Below are 21,969 nucleotides of genomic sequence, written 5' to 3'. Positions count from 1 at the left end.
CTGTCGGTGACTGCAGTGGACAGGGCTCAGGACATAGCACTGTCACTGCACTTGGGAGAACCAGGGGCTGGGACAGCCACCTGCCTTGGTGGGCCCAGTGTGCCTTGCCCACTGTGGTGCCATCCTCTCCTGCATCCCTCTCCTTTTACACCCCCCTGCTTTTCTTCTCTTCCTCCATTGCCAATTCACTCCCTTATCCCTCCTCCAAAATGATTGCTCCAGCTTCTTCTCCTAGGCCAGTGTCACAAGTCTCTGGAAGCCCGGTCTTCTTTCCTTAGACGCCTGAGTGGGAAAAGCACGTTCTTCCCCGTCCACCAAGACTTTTCACCTCTCAGAGCAACCGTGTTCCTTCCTCTTGCAGCTTTTGGAAGCTCCTAGTTGAGGATGCCTGCCCTGTCCCCTGCATGTTTCACTTCTCTTCTGGTGGCCCTCACATGTTCACTAGCCAGTACTTAAAGTGATGCGTGCGCTCTCTCTCTCTTTGTAAATCCTTATTTAAAAAATAATTTCAAATTTACAGAAGATTTGCAAGAACAATCCCCACACACCCTTCACTCAGATTCCCCCAGTGTTAACATTTTACCAAATCTGTGCATATACTTACCGACATACACTTTTTTTTCTAAACCATTGGATAGTAGCTTGCAGACACAGTGTCCTTTCACTTATGCTGCATACTTCAGTGTATATTTCTTAAGAACAGAGACATTCTCTTACAGAATCACTGCACGATGACCATCAGGAAACTGACATGGATACAATACTGTTATATGATGACAAACTATTCAGACTTGCCACTCCCCACCCCCCAGTGTCCACTGTAGTGAAAGAAAACAAAATTATTTTTTACAGTTCACTCTCCAGTCCAAGATCTTGTACTGTGTTTGTTGTCATGCTTTGTCACTTTTATTCTGGAAAATCCTTCAGTCTTTCTTTGTCTTTCGTGACCTTAACATTTTTGAAGGAGATAAGCTAGTTCTTTTGTAGACTACCCCTCAATTGTGTCTAGTGTTTCCCCATGATTAGTTTCAGGTTCTGTTTTTGGCAGGAATATCACAGAAGTGCTGTTGTATCTTTCTCAGTTCATCAGACCATGGTTCTGCTCTTGGACTGAATGTGGTTTCTTCACTTGTCAGTCTACATTCATGTTTGGATCCAGTCCCACTACCCGTTCTTCTGGCATCCCCGTTTTCATCCCACCTGGGTCTGTCCCCCAGCTGCTTGCGTTCCACTTCCCACCACACCCCTGGTTCATAGTTTGTGTCCCCACTGGGTCTCGCATTAAATTCTTGTTTCTGTGTAAGAGACCTTTCTGATACTCACATCATATGTAGGCTTGTCGGGAAGGCATGGATCCTTTCCTGCCCTGCCCTCTTCTCTGGGTTCGCTTTGACTTGTTTATCCCGGGGGTGCTTATCCTGCACCTCAGCCTGTGGAGCCGACTTCCAAAATGGTGCCATTGTTCCCGTTGTGAATTTACAATATAAAAATATAATGATAAGAAGGAGGAGGAGGTAGAGGAATACTTAAAATCTATCAGGCATTTGCTGTGTGGTGTGGGCTGTGTCCAGGTTTCATCTCAGTGCATCCTGACCACAGTCCTGGGTGCTAGGTACTGTCGTTATTTTACAGATAAGGAAAAGGAGACACGTGGAGCTCAAGTGCATGTCCAAGGCCACACTGCTGATCTGCAGTGGAACTGATATCACACAGTAAGAGAAGAAGGAATAACTTTGGATGCTGAGAGGTGGTTAAAAACAAACAAACAAACAAACAAACAAACAAACAAAAACTAGGAGAAAGTCCTGCTGAGTCTGAGCCTCAGAGTGTGGCGTTTAGTGATTCATCAAGTCTCCGGAGATGAGGGGGCTGGACAGGGCGAAGGCTTGGTGGGAGATATAAATTTGGGAGTCTTTAGCAGAGAGGCAATAGATAAAGTCTTTGGAATCTATGAACTCACTGAGAAAGGAGTGCAGAAATGATGAGTCAGGGGCTGGCTGTCCGGGAGTGATCACATGTAGGGAGCCTAAAGGAGAAGTTCGTGCCATTGGAGGCTCTTTTCTCTCCCTAAAGGGACAGGTCCTGGGTTCAGGAAGCAGAAAGTGGCAGTCAGGCGTTCACCAAACACACCTTGCTCTCTTTTCTGCACTGGGCCAGGCAGGCACTGTGTTAGGTGCTAGGAACATAGGGATGAAGAAAGTCACCTTGCTCCGCAATCAGAGTTTGTGGTCTCGTAAATCCTATATTATTCTTATTTAGGACATTGGAGGAGTTGTTTTTAATGCCATTGGTGTGTGAGATAACATTTGTCAGAACCATCTCCAAAGCACAGAGTACAGTGCTAGAAAGAACCTTCAAACTCATATATACCAGCACCCATTTGTACTATGAAAAACGGAAGCCCAGAGAAACCCCGGGACTGACCATCGCTTTGACAAGTAAGTTGGTGGCTAAGTCTTCGAAGGGTGCAGATCACGTCACGCACAGCATGACCCCTGTTATTGTCCAGCTTAGCTGAGGGAGTTCTGTTGGGAGGCAGGCTGTCTCTGGAGGGATAAGCTCAACTTTCGGAAAGTCAGCATCACATTGAGTAGAGGGATTGCTTAGTCAGCTCGCCCTCTTGGGAACCCCCTACCTCAGTGGGATTCTGCTGGAGTGCACCACCATCCCCCACATTCCTGGCACATTCTAAGGCTTTACTGAACCTATTTGCTAGTTCGGGTTTCCCATCCACTTTGCCTCTAGACTTGACCATTTCTGCTATGGGCATGGCTTCCCCCGCAGTCAGCCAGAGTGCCCCCTTCTTCCTGTTAGTCAGCCAGTGCACACAGGGTATCAAGTACGTTGGGGTCATCTGCTGAACCTGTTCTCTCATCATTCCCAACGTCATCACCTGTGTTTATCTCTCCTGGAACATTGCAGCAAGCCCCCAACTCTTTTCTCTGCTTTCATTCAGCCCCTCTCTCATCAAATTCTTGCACATTGCTGTCAGGACAATCTTCTTTTTTTTTTTTTTTTATTAATAATGATTTTTTATTATATTATGTTAGTCACCATACAGTACATCCCTGGTTTTCGATGTAAGGCTCGATGATTCATTAGTTGTGTATAACACCCAGTGCACCATGCAATATGTGCCCTCCTTACTACCCATCACCGGTCTATCCCATTCCCCCACCCCCCTCCCCTCTGTAGCCCTCAGTTTGTTTCTCATAGTCCATAGTCTCTCATGTTTCATTCCCCCTTCTGATTACCCCCCCTTTCTTTATCCCTTTCTTCCCCTACTGATCATTCTAGTTCTTATGTTCCATAGATGAGAGAAATCATATGATAGTTGTCTTTCTCTGCTTGACTTATTTCACTAAGCATTATCTCCTCCAGTGCCGTCCATGTTGTAGCAAATGTTGAGAACTCATTCTTTCTGATTGCTGAGTAATATTCCATTGTATATATGGACCACAACTTCTTAATCCAGTCATCTGTTGCAGGGCATCTCGGCTCCTTCCACGATTTAGCTATTGTGGACATTGCTGCTATGAACATTGGGGTGCATATGGCCCTTCTCTTCACTATGTCTGTCTCTTTGGGGTAAACACCCAGTAGTGCAATGGCTGGATCATAGGGTAGCTCAATTTTTAACTTTTTAAGGGACCTCCACACGGTTTTCCAGAGTGGCTGTACCAACTTGCATTCCCACCAACAATGTAGGAGGGATCCCCTTTCTCCACATCCTCTCCAACAATTGTTGTTTCTTGCCTTGTCTATTTTTGCCATTCTAACTGGCGTAAGGTGGTATCTCAGTGTGGTTTTGATTTGAATTTCCTTGATGGCTAATGATTTTGAACATTTTTGCATGTGTCTGTTAGCCATTTGTATGTCTTCATTGGTAAAGTGTCTGTTCATATCTTCTGCCCATTTTTTGATTTGTTTATTTGTTTCTCGTGTATTGAGTTTGAGAAGTTCTTTGTAGATCTTGGATACCAGTCCTTTATCTGTAGTGTCATTTGCAAATATATTCTCCCATTCCGTGGGCTGCCTCTTAGTTTTTCTGACTGTTTCCTTGGATGTGCAGAAACTTTTAATCTTGATGAAGTCCCATAAATTCATTTTATCTTTTGTTTCTCTTGCCTTTGGGGATGTGTCATGAAAAAGGTTGCTTTGGCTGATGTCGTAGAGGTTGCTGCCTATGTTCTCCTCTAGAATTTTGATGGATTCCTGTCTCACATCGAGGTCTTTCATCCATTTGGAGTTTATTTTTGTGTATGGTGTGAGATAGTGGTCAAGTTTCATTCTTTTGCATGTAGCTGTGTCAGGACAATCTTCTAACCATAAAATCTCCTGATTGTAAGGGATTGTATATGTTCATTCCCCAGCATCCGTGTGACATACTGTTATATCATCTTCCTGTCAAGTGGCCACGCGACCCATTTCAATTATGGTTTTATGCATTGCGTTTCAATTTTAAACAGATCTATTAAAAAGTGCTTACTTCTATTGAAGTAAAATATTTTTATTCTTTTATATACTCGTTTTATGAGTGTAATTTCCTCGAGTCTCTTTGGAGGTGTTAATAAGAAGTGTTTCTAAGTTCTCTTTGTTTACTGGGCTAACTCTTCTCTCAGAGGTGGGTTGCTTTGCTTTCTCTCCTTCATGCTACTTCGTGAGCCTGGCTTTCCCCTGCCCTGTGAATCTTGACCATTCTTTCATATTTATAAAGGTGATACTAGATGGCTCAGTATTAGAGGCAAGTGCACAGGATTCTGTGGTCTCTGTTCCACAAGCATACCTCTCCCCTGAACACCATGACTGTCTGCTTTCCGTGGGGAATAGATAAGCTTCTCTACAGAGGGTGTGCAGAGAATGAGGAGTGGAAGATGTTAAGTTACCAGTCACTTCTACCCAAAAAGAGTATGCTTTACAAAAATGGATTGGGTAGAATATTTTAATTATTCATTTAAATATTATAGTGGGCTTTCAATGATCACTAAGATCATTCAGCTTCTAAAAATTGTACTTTTCCTTATAGGGAGTCAATTTTTCTTTTTGTAATAATTCTTAGCCATGTGGATCTATGTTCTAATTTGAATGCTTGTTCTCTAGGCCCATGGCACAGCTTCCCTCCAGAGATTTATTTTCATGACTTCCTCTCATGTTTCTTGATTCCATGTCTTCTTTGGATTTCTTGGAGAACTTCCTTAAGTACTTCTCTCATAATCCGTAGATTGAAAAACCTTTAAGTCTTTGCATATATGAAAATGTCTGTATTTGGGGCGCCTGGGTGGTGCAGTCGTTAAGCGTCTGCCTTCGGCTCAGGGCGTGATCCTGGCGTTACGGGATCGAGCCCCACATCAGGCTCCTCCGCTGTGAGCCTGCTTCTTCCTCTCCCACTCCCCCTGCTTGTGTTCCCTCTCTCGCTGGCTGTCTCTCTCTGTCAAATAAATAAATAAAATCTTTAAAAAAAAAAAAGAAAATGTCTGTATTTGTAATCATACTTGAATGATAGTTTAGTTGGGTATAAAATACCAGGTTCAAAGTACACTTCCCTCAGAATCCCGAATGCGTTTTCAATTTCCTTCCTGCCATCTAGTGTTATGAATTAGAAGCTTGGAGATAATGTGATTATCTCTTTATTATTGCTTTATAGGTTAACCTGTTCTTTCTCTGAGAGCTTTTAGGATCTTATCTTGCTCCTTAGAATTCTGAAATATCATGAGAATGAGGCTAGGTGTGAGTCTTTTATCATTTACCTCAGTTATGTACCCTTTCAATGTGAAGATTCCCGCTGCTGGGTGTGGGAAATTTTCTTCTTTGTTTCGTTCTTTATTCTCTCCATTTTAAGGGTTCTTATCTTTTTCGAAATCACGTTAGTTAGATATTAGACCTCTTGCACTGGTCATCTGTATTTTTTAACTTTTCTCTCTTATCCTTTTCTTTTTGCTCTGGAGGTTTTTCCTTGACTTTTTTTTTTTCTTCTAGCTGTTCTATTGAATTTTTATATTTTGACAATTTAATTTCAGTTTCCACAAACTTTTACTGTTTTAGAGATTACTTGAGTCTCTTATTAGCCTGTTCTTATTTTTGGGATGCAGTATCTTTGGGTCTCTCTGAGATACTAACTGGAATTTAAAAATTATCTTCCGTTCCCTGAATGTTCTATGCTCTGCTCCTTGCTCCTCCCATAGTTGTTCTTTCTCCTCAATTCTGTTGGGAAGAGAGCCTCCCTTCTCCACTGTCTTTCCTGCTGTTTGTCTCGGCTGAGCGGTTGTTTGTTCCTGTAATCTCATCTGCTTTCCACATTCCCAGAAATTTATCTAAACCTTTAAAACTTTAATTTGACAGTTGAAAAGCCAGTCTATCATTTGATAGAAATTTTAAGGGAGGAGGCCCAGTTCACCACCTTAAACTGCCTCTCTCATGTCTAAAGAGTATTTTAAAACAGTCTTTGATATTTATTTTGCAATAAAATGGCAGCCGATTAAAGTTGCTACCTAGAAATAGCTTCTGGTGTTTTGAATGAATCTCCAACAGAACAGGCCCATGACCTTGCTATGCTGTTACCCTGAAGAGGCCTAGGCTTCACGAAAAGCCAGAACAAGTCCTGCAGTCTAGGAGGCCTCCTAAGTTCTACACTTCCAGATAAGATTCTCAGGAATGACAGGGAGGATAAAATTCCCCCCGTCACCACCAACAGCGACCTTGTGCATTCTGGAAGGCTCTGGGCTCAGCCTGTGGACTCTATTGAGCTCTCCCGACATCTTTTTTTATTTCTCAGCCAGAGCCTAAATCTTAACAAAAGAGCACAGTCTAGGAACAATGGTCATGATCTCTGTGTCTCGTCTGTCCCTGTGATCAGAGGGTTCTCAGACCTCATTCGAGGGTTTTTCCAAGAGGCCTCCCATTACAACCCACTGGGAAAGAGATAAAGGGAACCTTTTCTAAGGGGGTCTGGGGCCTTCTTGGCGAAATCCCCAGATGAGGAAACACAAATGCATTATAAGTACGATAGAGAAGTAAACTTCTTGTCATGGACTGTTAACAAGGGCTAACTCTGAGGGGTGCAATCATACACACTTTTTTCTACTTTATACATTCCTGTATTCACAGAATTTTAGTGGCAGATCTGTGTCATTTTTGTCATCATGAAGGAAATAAGGACTAGCCTGGCCCACGTCTCCCCCACAGTCTGCCCCCCACACCGCCACCATCCAGCTTTATTTCCCACTCCTTTCCAAAAGGACTAGTAGTCCGACTCACCACTGTCCCCCTGTGGGTCTCATGGTTGCTTTATATCATCTGCTCAGCAAGTATTGAACAAATCAGTGATGATGATGAAACTAGCGAATGAGTTTTCTATCTCTGTCCTTAGACTACGTCTTTCCAGACTTGACTGAGAAGGCGGGTCCAATAGAAGACACCAGCCAGGGTCAAGAGGTGCCAAGTCTGCCCTCCCCCTTGCCCAAGATGAACCTGGTGGAGCCACCCTGGCATATGGCTCCTGGAGAGGAGGAGGAGGAGGAAGAGGAGGAAGAGGAGGAGGAGGAGAGGGAGAAGGAGGAGGTGGAGAAGGAAGAGGAAGAGGAAGAAGAGGAGCTGCTGCCTGTGAACGGATCCCAAGAAGAAGCCCAAACTCAGGTCCACGGCTTTTCTCCCACCAGCAGCAGCCAGATGCCAGGGCCTGCCAAACACAGGCATGAAGAATCTGGGGACCAGGCCTCCTCAGATGTGGAGGTGGGGAGCAGCATGGAGCCCAGCCTGTCACCGCCTGCAGTCACCCCAAGTACAGTGACCCTGGGGGGTCAGGACTTCATCAGCCAGGAGGCAGGGGGCACAATGCTGCCAGCCGCAGGGCATGGGGTAGAGTTTGAGGCCCCTCGAGAGGCAAGCGAGGAGGCCACTGTGGGAGCAGTAGGGCTGGCTGGCAAGCAAGGGGAGCTGCCATCCTTGGCTTCATTCCCTCAAACAGAAGCTCCCAGTGGGGCTGAGAGCCCAGATGAAGACCCCCTTTACCCTGGAGCTTCAACCTCTTTCCCCCTGGCCCCCCGAGATGTGGAACTGACACCTTCCTCTGCTACCTTGGGGCAAGAAGACCTTAGCCAGCAGCCCCAGGAAGGACAGGCCGCTGAAGCCCAGTCCAGAATACCCTGGGATTCCACTCAGGTAAAATGAGGGCGCATGAAGGCCACCTGGCTGCACCTTTCTCTCAGAGGCCTGGTCATCCCCTGGCTGCACAGTGGGGATGGGAGGGTCTGCCAGGATGAGGTGGGAGGCCCCTGTATAGCAGGGAGAACCCCAGCAGAACTTTTGGGATGCACGCCTCATAGCCCCGCATGGCTGTTCTCAGCACACTTACACGCAAAGCTCTTGGAAGAGCTCGGCTTCCCTAGCCTAGCCTTGTTCAGTGCTACCGCTGCCGCCCAAGGCCTTCCCACTGCCTGACCTGTGCCCCCCACCCCCATCTCCATACCCACCCTGTACGCGCAGTCACCCTCTGCTCGCCCAGGCTAGTGCTCACCCCTGGGAAGGGACAGTAGGAAAGGGAGTCCCAGGTTGCCAGCCTGTGCATCTGGCCTTCGGGCCTGTTTTCATTTGGCCTATGGAACATGAAACCCCTGCAGGGTGACCACTGAAGGCCTGTAGCTGGGGCAAGTCCTGTCAGGCCCCTCCTCTCACTGAAGACATTTCTTTGTGTGGTCCCTGGAGACATCTGGGTTTGTAAGCCTGGGGCTGGAGCCGGGGCATGCCACCCTGCAGAGGCTGTCAGCTCCCACCTCGCTGTCACGAACCTGCACCAGGCCTTCCCCTTCCGGCTTCTCAAAGGGTTTCCATCTGTGCTCTCTTGGATGCCTTTCCTTGTGCCTTTGTAGCTGTCGCCCTTCTTTTTGTTTCGCCGTCCAGGTGATCTGCAAAGACTGGAGCAGTCTGGCCGGGAAGAACTACATCATTCTGAACATGACGGAGAACATAGACTGTGTGAGTGCCGAGCTAGGCGGGGACCCCAGGGAAGGATGGGGGGGCCCTCCGAGTGTGGGCAGAGGGCGTGCGCGGGGCACCGGGAGGGGCTTAGCCTAACCCAGAGGAGGAGCCAGCCCCCACCCACGTCTAAAAGAGGACTGCCTTCATACGTTTAATATCCTAAGGGCTCTGTGTTCCTTGCCGTACTTAACTTCAAGGAATAGTTTTGTTCACGTGTGCAATGTCTTATCTCCTGGAGGGTACTGAAACAGTCTTTTAAAAGTTGCTTTCCTTATTTGTTAGTTTGGGCCTTAGTTTTCTCGCATGACTTTGCTCCTCAGACGTCTGGGGGGTTGGTTCAGAGTTATTTAAGGAGGGCCATCCAAAAGCTGGTTGAAGCTTTGAGCTTGGAGTGGGGTTTGTTAACTGTGGCTTCTCAGGAGGATGGACTGGCTGGGCCATTTGACAGTTTTTAATGTCACCATTTTTAGGTCCTTCCTCTTGGGCGACTAGATTCTTTGAAAAAGGAACGTTTGTCCTACTGGGAGCATAAAGGGCTAGTCGCCAGTGTTCTGGAAGCCACGGTGGGGAGAGGGCTGGGCGCCTCAGTGTTAGGGCAGGCATGCATGGATAAATTCATCTACTCCCTCTTTGAGCGTGAGCCCCTCCCACAGTTGTGCCCCTTGTCCTCTGGGTCAGAGGGCCTCTATTTTACCCTCTTTGCTGAATCAATTTCCAGTCTTCTGCCAGGGGGCGGGGACATTTGTCCGCTCTGCAGTGCTAGGGAGAGGAATTAGGGATCCAGCTGCTTCTTAAACAGCCTTTCAAACAGTTTTCCTATTTTTAGAACCATTTTCATCCTCCCTTCCAAAGGTAACCAGTGCTGCTTATTCGAGAGCGTTTTAGTTGGGAGTTTAACAGTGTAAGTGTGATTGCTTCTCAGCTTGTCCCATTCTGGCTTAGGATTCAGTTCTTTGGGGCTTGCTGGATCAGGAAATCCTAACTCATCCATATGCCTCCAGTCCCCAGACTTTTTTGCTCTTATTTCCTCTTCCACTTTGTTTTGTTTTTGTCTTTGTAGTTTTAGACCTTGAAAAAATTCTTTAGTCTCGTTTAGTGGGTTTAGGGAAAAGTGAAAGTACGTGCTTGTGTTTAATTCAAAAGTGACCCAGGAGGTTGTTTTTTTTTCCCATTATAAATAATAAACATGTGGATTTTTTTTAACGTGATTGATACATTTTAATCTGTTTCAGTGATTATTTATTCCTATTGATGCTTACATGCCCCATCTCTGGCCAGTGAGAACCCTTTTGAATTGGCTTCTAAGTCTTTTTGACCGACCTATTAGTGTTTGATATTTTCCTCGCTTTCTGGAGTAATAAGGTGTTCTGGGCTTATCTTGTACTTTCCCTCCCCCAGACATGGAATCAACATTTCTCCAAGCCCCATTTCTTTCATTGGGAAATGGTACTTAGAGACCACAGTATGAGTCCTTGAGACCCTTAGATTTTGTGTGTGCGTATTTGAACAATAAAGTCTAAAGATAATGCCTGTCCTCTTTCCAAACAACACACACATATATAAAAATGCTTTCATTCTGCTTTCCCTGTTTTTGTCGTGTTAGTTTTTCTCATTTACTATTTGATTTCCACCTCCTTAGTCATTATTTTTTTATGATGGATTTTTTTATCATGCTAAAAAACTAACAAAAATTGATCATCCTAACCATTTTTAAGGTACCATAGTGGTGTTAAGTATGTTAACATTGTTATGAAACAGATTTCCAGAACTTTTCATCTTGCAAAAATACATTCTGTCCCCATTAATCACTCTCCCAGACCCCTGACAACCACCATCCTACTCTCTGTCTCTAGGAATTTGGCTACTAAGTATGTCTTATCAGTGGAATCATACAGCATTTGTTCTTCTGTGACTGCCTTATTTCATTTAGTAGAATGTTCCCAAGGTCCATCCACGTTGTAGTGTGTGTCAGAATTTCCTCCTTTTTAAACTCTGAATAATATCCCGTGGTATGTATAGACCACATTTTGTGTATCTGTTTGTCCGTCAGTGGATATTCCGGTAGCTTCCCCATCTTGGCTATTGTCAATAATGCTGCTATGAATGTGAGCCTACTCATACCTCTTTGAGACCCCGTTTCAATTATTTTGGGTATATACACCCAGAAGTAGAGTTGCTGGATCATATGGTACTCTATTTTTGAATTTTTAAGAAATCTCTGTACTGTTTTCCACAGTGACTACAGCATTTCACATTCCTACCAGCAGCGGACAAAGGTTCCAATTTCTCCACATCGTCACCAACGCTTGTTTTCTATTTTTTGGGGTGTGTGTATGTGTTTTGTTTTGTTTTTTAAAGGTTTTATTTATTTGAGTGAGAGAGAGAGAGAGATGGGCAAGGGTGGGGGAGAGGGAGAAGCAGGCTCCCCGCTGAGCAGGGAGCCTGATGTGGGCTCTATCCCAGGACCCTGGGACCATGACCTGAGCCGAAGGCAGATGCTTAACCAACTGAGCCACCAGGCGCCCCTGTTTTCTGTTTTTTTGACTAGTGGCCATCCTAAGGGGTACGAGGTGGAACCTTATTATGGGTTTAATTTTCATTTCTCTGATGATTAGTGATGTTGAGCATTAGTCATTATTATTAATGGTCAGTGCTTATTTTGCTTTATCAGTATATTGGCTTCTTTGCTTACACGCCTTTTCACATCCCCATTCCTTTCTTGTGAATTTAATTGCCTTCTTCCTGAAATACACCCTTTAGCAGCTCTTTCTGCAAGGATATATCTGTATCAGCCCTTATTAGTGTAAAGAACATCTAATTTTCTCATGGTTTTTTTTTTTTGTAGCTTTTTATTTTGATGTAATTTCAGAAGACTGGTACAAAGAAATCCTGTGTATCTTTCAGCCAGATTCACCAGCTCTTAGCATTTTTCCAAACCATCTGAGAGTAAGTTGAGACACATTTGAGATATAGTTAGGTTTATTTGTTTCTGTTTGTATTCAGTTTGGGATTTTTCCCCCTTATCCTTGTGGATTTAGTTGTATTTTTGAGCATGTAAAACATTAACGTGGTTCTATACATCTAAATGACACAAAAATGTATGCTTAGAGAAACACCCCTCTCTCCCCCATCACCTCTTGCCCTCCATTCCCATCCACTCCGTCTAGGTAACTAATCTCATTAGTTTCTGGTTATCCTTCCTGGGTTTCTTTTTATAGAAATAAGCAGATGGACGTATAATTTCTTCCATTCTTTCTTGCAAGAAAGGTAGCACGCTGTATTTATATTAGTTTGCTAGTGTCATAACAAAGTGCCACACTGGGTGGCTTAAACACATAAATTTATTCCCTCACTGTTTTGAAGATCAAGGTGTCAGGAGGATTGGTTTCTCCTGGAGCCGCTCTCCTGGGTTTGCAGATGGCCATCTTCCCTCTGTGTTTTCACATCGCTGTCCTCTGTATGTGACTGTGTCCTTAATCTCCTCCTCTTGTAAGGACACCATCAGACTGGATAGGGCCGCCCTCATGACCTCATTTTAACGTAATCATCTCTTGAAAGACCCTGTTTCCAAATACAGTTACAGTCTGAGGTACTGGGGGTTAGACTTCAATATATGGGTTATTGGGGGGGGACACAACTCAGTCCATAATGTTATGTTATTCTTTTGTATTTTGTTTTTCTCGCTTAACAATATATGCTGGAAGTCACTTTATGTTAATTCATGGACATTATTCTCAATCATTTTATTTTTACAACTGAATGACACCCCATCATGTGTATGTATTATAGATTATTCATTGAATTTCCTTTACGTGGGCATTTGGGTGGTTTCTAGTATTCTGCAGTTACTTGCAAGGCTGCATCAAATAACCTTGTGAGCTTGTATTTCTGTGCTGTAGGATGTATCTTCAGAGTGAATTCCTAGAAGTGGGATTGCATATGCAGTTTGTTAGACATTACCAATTTCCCATTTCTCTCTCATTCTCATTAGAAGTATATTGGGCCTTCTTTTTCTTTTTTTTTTTTTTAAAGATTTTATTTATTTATTTGACAGAGATAGAGACAGCCAGCGAGAGAGGGAACACAAGCAGGGGGAGTGGGAGAGGAGGAAGCAGGCTCATAGCAGAGGAGTCTGATGTGGGGCTCGATCCCATAACGCCGGGATCACGCCCTGAGCCGAAGGCAGACGCCCAACCACTGTGCCACCCAGGCGCCCCTGGGCCTTATTTTTCTATCTATGATGTCTCTTAACACTTTTATGCTTTCTCTTTTAAAGATTTTTCCGATGAGGGGCGCCTGGGAGGCTCAGTCAGTTGAGCATCCAGCGCTTGGTTTCGGCTCTTTGGAGTCCTGGGATTGAGCCCCACGTGAGGCTCCACACTCAGCGGGGAGTCTGCTTGAGGATTCTCTCTCTCCCTCTCCCTCTGCCCCTTCCCCTGCTCACGCTTTCTCTCTCTCTCTCCAAAATATCAATCAGTCAATCTCTCTGATGCATTCTGAGTGATTTCCTAGCTTTATCTTCCAAATTAATAACTCTCTTCAGCAGTGTCTAATCTTCTGTTTGATCCATCCATTGAATCTTTAATATATGTAACTATTTTATATTTTTAGAATTTCTCCTTGGTTCCAAATCCCTCCCTTTGTTCTTCATTTTGTTACATTCTTTCATTATGGTTTCTATTCCTTCCTTTTCTGAATTATTTTAAGTATATTGATTTAATGATCTCTTTCCTTTTGTTTTAGTAACCCGACATCCTGGGGTGTCAGTTCTCCTGTTTGTGGCTTTGTACCTTGTTCCCTTGTATGGGTCATTATTCATTACTGTGATCTCCTCTTCAACCCCAGGCTGTAAAAGAGTTCCAACAGCATGTTTTCGGGGAAACTTTGGGAGTTCCAGGAGTCCTGGGTCAGCTTTCCTCTTAATTTCTTGGCTTGGATTTTTATAACACAAGAGATGGCACATTTGGACTCCAAACCCACGTGGAGCACAAGCCTGGGTTTTTAAGTGATCTTGGATAGCTTTTTCTCCTACCCATGGACCTGGGCAGATGGCAGAGCCCGTTACAGCCCCTCCAGGTGAACAGGAATGTTCGCGAGTCCCCATTTCACCGAAGGGCTGCTTTTTGGGGCTTCAGGCTCCATCCTGGTGCTCTGCTCTAGTTCTTCATCTCACATGGGCCAAGAGTAAGTAAGCACTTAGTCAAGTCTCCAGCTCCTGTGTTCCATTTCTGGGCTTGTGGACCCCCCTGAATTGCTGCAGCTTTAGCACCTACTCACTCTTCTGGCTCTGAGTTCCCTCTGTTTCTGCCTATATTTTCCTCCCCAGTGTTTCTCTGTGTTTGTAGCAGGGTGGAGGAGCAGGACCTTCGTCAGCTCTATCTGCTCTGTTGCCACAAGTCAAAATGATGGGCTGGGTCATGTGTCCCTTCCCGTTTGCCATAAGGACCATACCAGACACTTGGAGGAGTTGCACGTAACTTCAGGGCATGGAAATGGGTGCTCAGACAGTAGCAGGAGAGCCGGAGCGCTGACTGTGGGAGAAACGGTGTGATGTGAGAGAAGTACCATCCACCCCGGAGTCAGCAGGGAAGATAGCACTGCGCTTAAGAAAAGTTCTAATGACTTCCAGGATACATGTAGAAAAGCGTGCAGCTTGATGGATCAGCACAAAGGACCACACCTACGACATCAGCCCCCACATCAAGACCAGAATAGGACCAGCACCGCCAAAAGCCTTTCTCATTCTCATTTCCAGACACCGTTCCCTCAAGGGAAACCGATTTGCAACCCCATACGTTGATTTTGCACGCTTTTGAACTTTATACGAAGAGCCACTCAGTAGGCAGTACTTAGTGTCCGGCTGTTTGCCCTCAAAGTTCTGTTTCTGAGATTCATCTCGATGGCTGCATGTAGCGAAGCTTGTCCACGGTGCTTCTGTCTGGTGTTCCGGTCTGTGTCCGTGCTCATGTTGCTGGGCCTTTGAGTAGTTCCCCGCTTCAGGCTATGGGCATATGCTATGTGGATGTTCTTGGACACGCATGTTGGTGGGCATATGGACACCGTTCTCAGGGGTGGCATTGCGGGGGCACGGCCTCTGCATCTATTCACCTTGAATGGACGCTGTCCGACAGCTTCCAGAGTGTTTGTACCAAGTTCTCCTGCCTCCAGCAGTGCGTGATGTGTCTGGTTCTCCTATGTTTCTGTCAACCCTTCCCATTGTCTTTTTCATTTTAACTCGTTTTCAAGGTGTATGGTATAGTGGTATCACTTTGTGGTTTTAGTTTGCATTTTCCTGATGATTCATGAAGTTGCGCACCTTTTTGTATGTGTTTTGACTGATTGGATCCGATTGGGTTATCTTGACTTTTTTATTGATTTCTATGAATTATTTCTATATCCTGGATATGAGACGTCCGTTCAGTGTATGTGCATGTGTGTGTGTCCGTGTATATCTCGTAAATATCTGCTGCTACTCTCTGGGTTGCCTTTTTCCTCTCTTAATGGTACTTTCTGATGAATGGAAGTTCTCAATTTTTAAAAAATTGATCATAAAATAGTCCAGCTTACCACTTTTTTCCTTCTTGGTTAGTGTTTTTGGGTCCATTTTAGAAATCTTTACCTGCTTGGAGTTCATGAAGATAGCTTTCTTTTTTTTTTTTTCCTTTATGGATTTATTTATTTTAGAGAAAGACAGAGAAAGAGAGAGAGACAGAGCACACACAGGGAAGAGAGGCAGAGGGAGAGGGAAAGAGAAACTCGAGCAGACTCTGTGCTGAGCACGGAGCCCAATGTGGGGCTGGATCTCACGACCCCGAGATCATGACCTGAGTGGAAGCCAAGAGTTGGACACTCATCCGAGTGCACCACCCAGGCGCCCCTGAAGACAGCTTTCCATGCTTGCTTCTAAAAGCTTCAGATCCAGCCATCACCTGGAATTGATGGCAGCGTGCGTTTTTTTCTTTTATACTGGGACATCCACTTGTCTGGCACCTGTGACTGAATAAGTACTTCTCTTTTAATCCTCACATTAAGTGCACAGTGTTAGGACCAAAGCCCACATTTTCAGAGGGGGAAACTGAGGCTCAGAGAGATGCAGTTATTGTGCTAAAGGTCACAGAGCTGATGAATGGCAGAACTGGGATTTGAACCCAGATTTATCTGATTCCACGTCAGGGCTTTCTCCCCAGGCCACTGACACTCAGTTCCTATCTACAGAATAAATGGTGTGAAATACATAGTCATCAGACGCTGCCAGAATGGACATTGTGGGTCTGTGGGCTTAAGCCAGGCAGACATCTTGACCCAGAAGATGTGGGGTCTGCACACGTGGGGGATCATAGGCCTGTGGCATGGGGGGAGGTATTGCCTGTGGCAGGAGCGTGTTTTTCTTGTAAGCAGGGAGGCCGCTGCTCAGGCAGAGGCAGGTGTGTACCACCCCCCCCCCCGCCCCGCACACATGCACACACGTGCACACGAAGACTGTAAGAACTATTTCGGGAATAGGGCTTTCCTAGCTGCACGTGGCTATCTCCAGGTACCAGCTTTTTCCCAGATTCTGAAGCGAGCTGGCTTTCTGTCCAGCCAGTGAGTGCCAAGGCTCAAGCTTGCACCTAGCCCTTGCCATGGTAACAAGGAACTTGAGTCCCCTTGGTGGCCTTTAGGTTGGGATGGTGACTAGGAAGCCTCGCCAGCTTGGGCTCTACCAGAAAGGAGATGGGAATGTCAGGAGCCCACATGTCTGATGAGATGCTAGGGCCTTGCAGGCAGCCCCGGCTCAAAGCTCTAAGGCAGGGCACTCGAGAGAAAGCTCAACAGCTGGGACAGGTGCGTTGCTAGAAGATCTGGAGGCCAGGAACAGGGGTCAGTGATTTCCTGGTTACAGAAGGGAGAAGGCTGCTGGAGACGAGCCTGGGGATGGGAGCAGCCACAGAGCCAGTGGAGGGTCTCTTCCCCGATGGAGCTAAGTTGGTGGCCTGCCTGGGTTTCTGCCACCCCCTGAGTCCCTGGCCGGTACCTGCCTCTTGTTCTTGGTTTTTTAAATTACATAATCATATATACACAAGGTCAGGAAAATCTAAACAGTGCAAGAGAGTGTCAGATGAGAACCAAATCTGCTTATATCCTGCCTCCTGCCCTGGCCCTGCTTCCCGGAGTTACCGTTTTAACCATATCTGTTTTACTTCCTCTGGTCACCATTGCCACCATGAGTACTCAGATAGCTTTCTTGACTCCCCAACTCAGGGCTGACGGGCAAGAGGTGTGTGTGTTCCTGCTCCCCACCTCCCCTCCTGGGTTTGGTGTGCATCTTTGGTCTGCTGCACGCCCCCAGTATCTTCATCCCTTGCACCGCACACTTGAATACTCAGGCCCGACCAGCAGGCTTCCGTAGGCCTTCACACGCTACACACCCACTTCCCAGACTCGTTGCCTGCGAGTGTATCTGTCCCTAAGCTCAGTGGTGAGTATCCCCGGGCAGGAAGGGTGCCCCACACCCTCCTCACATGAGAGGCCCGGGCAGGAAGGAGCCCCTGGATGCCCAGTAGACGTGTGTCTTGGTGTTGCCAAGTTCTGCCCACAGGCCAAGCTCAGAGTCTCTCAATGGTCTCCAGAGCTACAAGAGCAGCCCCTCTGGAACAGCCCGATGGCCTTTCCCAGTGTTTGGCCCCTGGGAGGTTGGAGGTTGGAGCAGGGGCTAGACCTGGAGGCAGGGGGTCAGTAGAGCCCTCTCCCTCACTGGGCTTGGGGGCTTTCTTTCCGTCCTTGTAGGAGGTGTTCCGGCAGCACCGCGGGCTGCAGCTTCTGGCCCTGGTGGAGGAGGTGCTGCCCCGCCATGGCAGTGGCCGCCACGGGGACTGGCACATCTCCCTGAGCAAGCCCAGCGAGAAGGAACAGCACCTTCTAATGACCTTGGTGGGCGAGCAGGGTGAGCGGGGGCAGCACAGGGAAGGGAGGGCCCAGGGAGGCAGCGTTAAACCAGCACCGTTTCCTGAGGGCCACAGGAGGTCTGCAGAACCGCAGGAAAGCGCGCAGACAGGGCTTTGACCTTGGACCTCTGGGGTAGCAGGATGAGGTAGTGGTTGGGCCCCTAGTGTAGGGTTCAACTGGAGTTGAACTGGAGTTCTGGAGAAGAGGAGGAGGGTGTAAACGTCAGGACCAGGAGGGGAAGAGGTGTGGTTTCAGCATCGAGGAGACAATGGGCACCACACACTGAGTGGTGGGCTGTGGAGGGGGGGCATGTTCAGAACACAGCAGTGTGGGGCTGTGGGAGTGACCGCCTGGTGTCCCAGCTGTCACGTGGCGGGCATTCACTCAATCCTTTGCAATGAGGCAGCCGGCGGAAAGCAAGCATAGGAGAGAGGGGGAACACACACACCATGGGGTCTGCGTGTGGTCAGGAGCTGGGAAGCAAGCCTCTGGAAGCTCAGGTCAGAGGCTGTCCCAGGGAGCAGGGGGCGCCCCAGTGGCCAAGGCTGTGCTGATGATGGTGTCTCCCCCAGGGGTGGTGCCCACTCAAGATGTCCTTTCCATGCTGGGTGACATCCGAAGGAATCTGGTGGAGGTAAGAAGGCAAGGGACCTACTCCCCCTCCCATTCCTTACAGCTCTGGGAGCAGGGCTGCCTTCCCTGAGGGTAAGAGAGAGCTGGCATGGTTGTGCAAAGGAGCAGAAGTCAGATTCTTGCTCTGCACAGCTCCTCCTTTCAGGCCTTCTAAGACACAGCTCCCGTGGGGGAGAGAGCACAAATGCGAAGGAATGTGTGTGCACCACCGCACAGTTCACGAAAGGGCCCGGAGGGGGTGGTGGTCAGGACAGGACTCAGAGGGAAGGGAACCTCCGAGGGGGATCTGGACTGGTAAGTGGGAGGTAGGAATTGCCCTAGGAATTGGGCAGAGGCCTGGTGGGGTGGGAGAGCGTGATGCAGTTTCAGAAACCACAAGAGAAAGCATGACAGGCACGGGTGTGCTTCGGAAGCCATCAACCAGACACCGTCTGGTGGGAGAGGGTGCAGGCTCAGGAGACGGCCCTGCCCTCTTGAGGGGCACCCCTGACCCAGTGCAGCTGGCCAGCTGCATGGTCAGTCCTGGAGACATGGGCTGAAGAGCAGGCTGGCCAACCTGTCCTCCTGCACCACCAGCCACCCCTGTGTAGGGCTGAGCAGAGCCGGGGCCTATGGGAGGGGCAGGCCCCCCCTTGGTCCTCCTCCTTGGTCCTCCTGCTCCTTGTTCTACTTTCTCTGCAGGGGAGGACCTTGGGTTCCTCACTTCCTTTCTTCAGGACAGCCACCATGCCAGCTCCTCACTGGGAAACCCAGTGACCTGGCATCAGTCCTCTCCCTTCTCCAAGGCTCTGCAGTATTTCACAGCTGGGAAGGACGGGCTGTGCATGACCGTGTGCCCCACCTCCTTATCTATCATATGCAAGGCGGAAAGGTGGTTGTGCTGGTTTTTTTGATAAGCACATCACATGCTTACTAAGTGCCAGACTGCGCTGGGTTCTCTCACTCAGCCCTCAGCACCAGCCCAGGCCTCGTGAGGATTAAATAAGGTACCCCATTGAGTACCACTGGTGCCCTATTTAAGAGGAGAGCTGTAGCCCAGAGAAGGGAAGTGATTCGCCCGAGAATGCATAGCCAGGGAGCAACAGAGCCAGGTTTGGACCAGGCCTGAATGATTGAAGAGCCCAGGCCTTTAAGCACAATGCTGGCCTTACTACCTGGATGGTTACCAAGGGCCTTTCCAGTTGTGAAATTCTGGGTTTGTGAATACGGGTCGGGGGGGTGGACAGGTGGAACCTTGGGCTGGCCTTCATCTCTTTTATCCCCACAGAAAGTTCCTGCCTCTCCCGCCCCCTGGGTGTTCTAGCTTTGCTAGACACTATTCAGACTGACCTGGTCTGGCAAATTTAGCAATTTCATTGGCGGGTGAACCTAGCAAGAGAACTGATCTTTGATAACTAAGAAGTCAATAGAGAAAAGTACTGGAAGTAGGATGTTCATAGACACCCAGGAAGAGACGAAACCCGGCCTCAAATAGGGGACTTCAAGGCAGAAAAGGAGGCTCCCAGATCTCTGCACTGGGAGCTAGTGGACAGCACGCTCACCCTGGCACCTGTCATCCGATGAGGATAGCATCTCCCCTTCCCTGCCCTCTGCTTGAGATGCTGATTTGTGGAGAGAATACCTGCCTGGCCCAGTATGGGCACAGCAGTCTCTAGGCCTGAGACCTTCCCACCCAAGACAACTTGCAGTGTGGCAGGGGTACCGGCCAGCCAAATGCCATTGGTGACTACCCACCCTTAGTGGGAAAAGGGAGGAAGCTGGGAGGCTGGTGGTGGCCCAGGATGTGGGCTGTCCCCAGCATCCCAAACTGCACTGTCTGTAGCCCATAATGGTCAGAATGATGCCAGAACACCTGCACACCCAAGGTGGAGGCTGGGTTTCAGGGACCTGAATCAGGGCAGCCAGACTTCTGCCCCAGCAGGGACCAGGTCAGGGCAGAGCAACAGTGGGGATGTGAGGGGAGATTGGGAATGGAGGCATGGGATCGAGAGGCTTGGGGCTGCCCTCAGGTGAATGGATGTAGATTGGGCAGAGACAGGGATAGAGCCCCAGATGAGCACAGGTCCAGGCCTCTAAGAGAGCAGAGTCGGGAGTATGCCAGCTCTTCTCAAAGCCTGTCCCCTGTCCCCGAGCCCCAACCCCACAGCCCCCTGGGAAGCCCTGACACCCAGGACCTCAGCTGAGGAAACTGGCCCCTCCCACCCCCAGATTGGCATCCAGAACTACTCCACTACAAGCAGCTGCCAGGCACGGGCCAGCCAGGTACGCAGCGACTATGGGACGCTCTTTGTGGTGCTGGTGGTCATCGGTGCCATCTGTGTCATCATCATCGTGCTGGGCCTGCTTTATAACTGCTGGCAGCGCCGGCTGCCCAAGCTCAAACACGTGGTGAGCATGGGGCACGTCCCCAGGAGGGCTTGGGCTGGGGGTGGTGCCTGTGGAGGAGAGAGTACCCAGCAGGTTCAGTTATCTGAGACGCAACTGTCCTCACTGCAGGTGGGGTGGCAGTCTTTGCCCTGGGATGGGGGTGTGCGCCTGAAGCTGCCTGTCCAGAGCCTAGCCCCCAGTTTGTCTCTCCGGTCTGCAGGGTGCCAGCCCCGTCATGGGTGCTAGAGGTGCAGCGGGGTTCTGCGGGGAGAGATCAGATGTCAGGGAGGCCACCGGTTGTTTAGTGCAGAGGATCACCAGGAGTTTAGTTGTGGGAACAGAACAGAAGGGAATGGGCAGCTGTCGAGGGTCCGCTGGGGGTTCTCAGTGTAGGGTTTCACAGACCAGGGACGGAACAGTGAATGGTTCCAGGCCGCGGGCCCGGCGCTGTTCGGGTGGGTGGGGGCTTGGGCCGGGGCGCTCTTCCAGCGGCCCTCTCCCACCGCCCAGTCACATGGCGAGGAGCTGCGCTTCGTAGAGAACGGCTGCCACGACAACCCCACGCTGGACGTGGCCAGCGACAGCCAGTCGGAGATGCAGGAGAAGCAGCCCAGCCTGAACGGCGGCGGGGCCGTCAACGGCCCGGGGGGCTGGAGCGCGCTCATGGGGGGCAAGCGGGACCCCGAGGACTCGGACGTGTTCGAGGAGGACACGCACCTGTGAGGGCGCCCGCCCGCCGGTAGCTCTGGCCCGCTGTGACCCCACGGCCGTGCCCTCGCCCCGTTGGGGCAGCGCACGGACGAGCCGGGCGGACCCGGAGCGGACAGCCGCACCTCCCCTCCCCTCCCGGCCGCTCTCCCGCAGCCCGGCCCTCGGTGCGGGGTCCTCCCGCTTCCCACCGACTCACGGAACAGTCTCGGCACAACCCTCCCCATTCCCACCTGACGCCCCGAGGGGCCGGTCCCGGAACGGCCCCGCTTCCCCGGCCGCGCCCCGGGACCCCCATTAAAGCCGCCCGGAGACCACGCCGGGCCCAGCCGGTTTGCTTGCCGGACTCGTTCTTGCTCCGGG

At 48.8% G+C, this 21,969-nt stretch overlaps 1 protein-coding gene across 1 annotated transcript in view; it reads left to right on the top strand.

Moving 5' to 3' along the window:
• Positions 1-21,937, top strand: part of PODXL2 (podocalyxin like 2) — a 36,183-nt gene extending 14,246 nt beyond the window's left edge. The window contains exons 3-8 of the mRNA XM_048227035.2: positions 7,367-8,157; positions 8,896-8,970; positions 17,740-17,896; positions 18,471-18,532; positions 20,740-20,919; positions 21,409-21,937. Of these exons, the coding sequence (XP_048082992.1) occupies positions 7,367-8,157; positions 8,896-8,970; positions 17,740-17,896; positions 18,471-18,532; positions 20,740-20,919; positions 21,409-21,621 (1,478 nt within the window). The 3' untranslated portion in view covers positions 21,622-21,937. The remainder of the gene's footprint in view (positions 1-7,366; positions 8,158-8,895; positions 8,971-17,739; positions 17,897-18,470; positions 18,533-20,739; positions 20,920-21,408) is intronic.
• The last annotated feature ends 32 nt before the right edge of the window (positions 21,938-21,969 follow it).

This window comes from Ursus arctos, unplaced genomic scaffold (genome assembly GCF_023065955.2).
Source record: "Ursus arctos isolate Adak ecotype North America unplaced genomic scaffold, UrsArc2.0 scaffold_14, whole genome shotgun sequence".
Lineage (NCBI taxonomy): Eukaryota > Metazoa > Chordata > Mammalia > Carnivora > Ursidae > Ursus > Ursus arctos.
The sequence above is the reverse complement of the archived record's forward strand: the minus strand, read 5'-3'. Positions and strand labels throughout refer to the sequence as shown.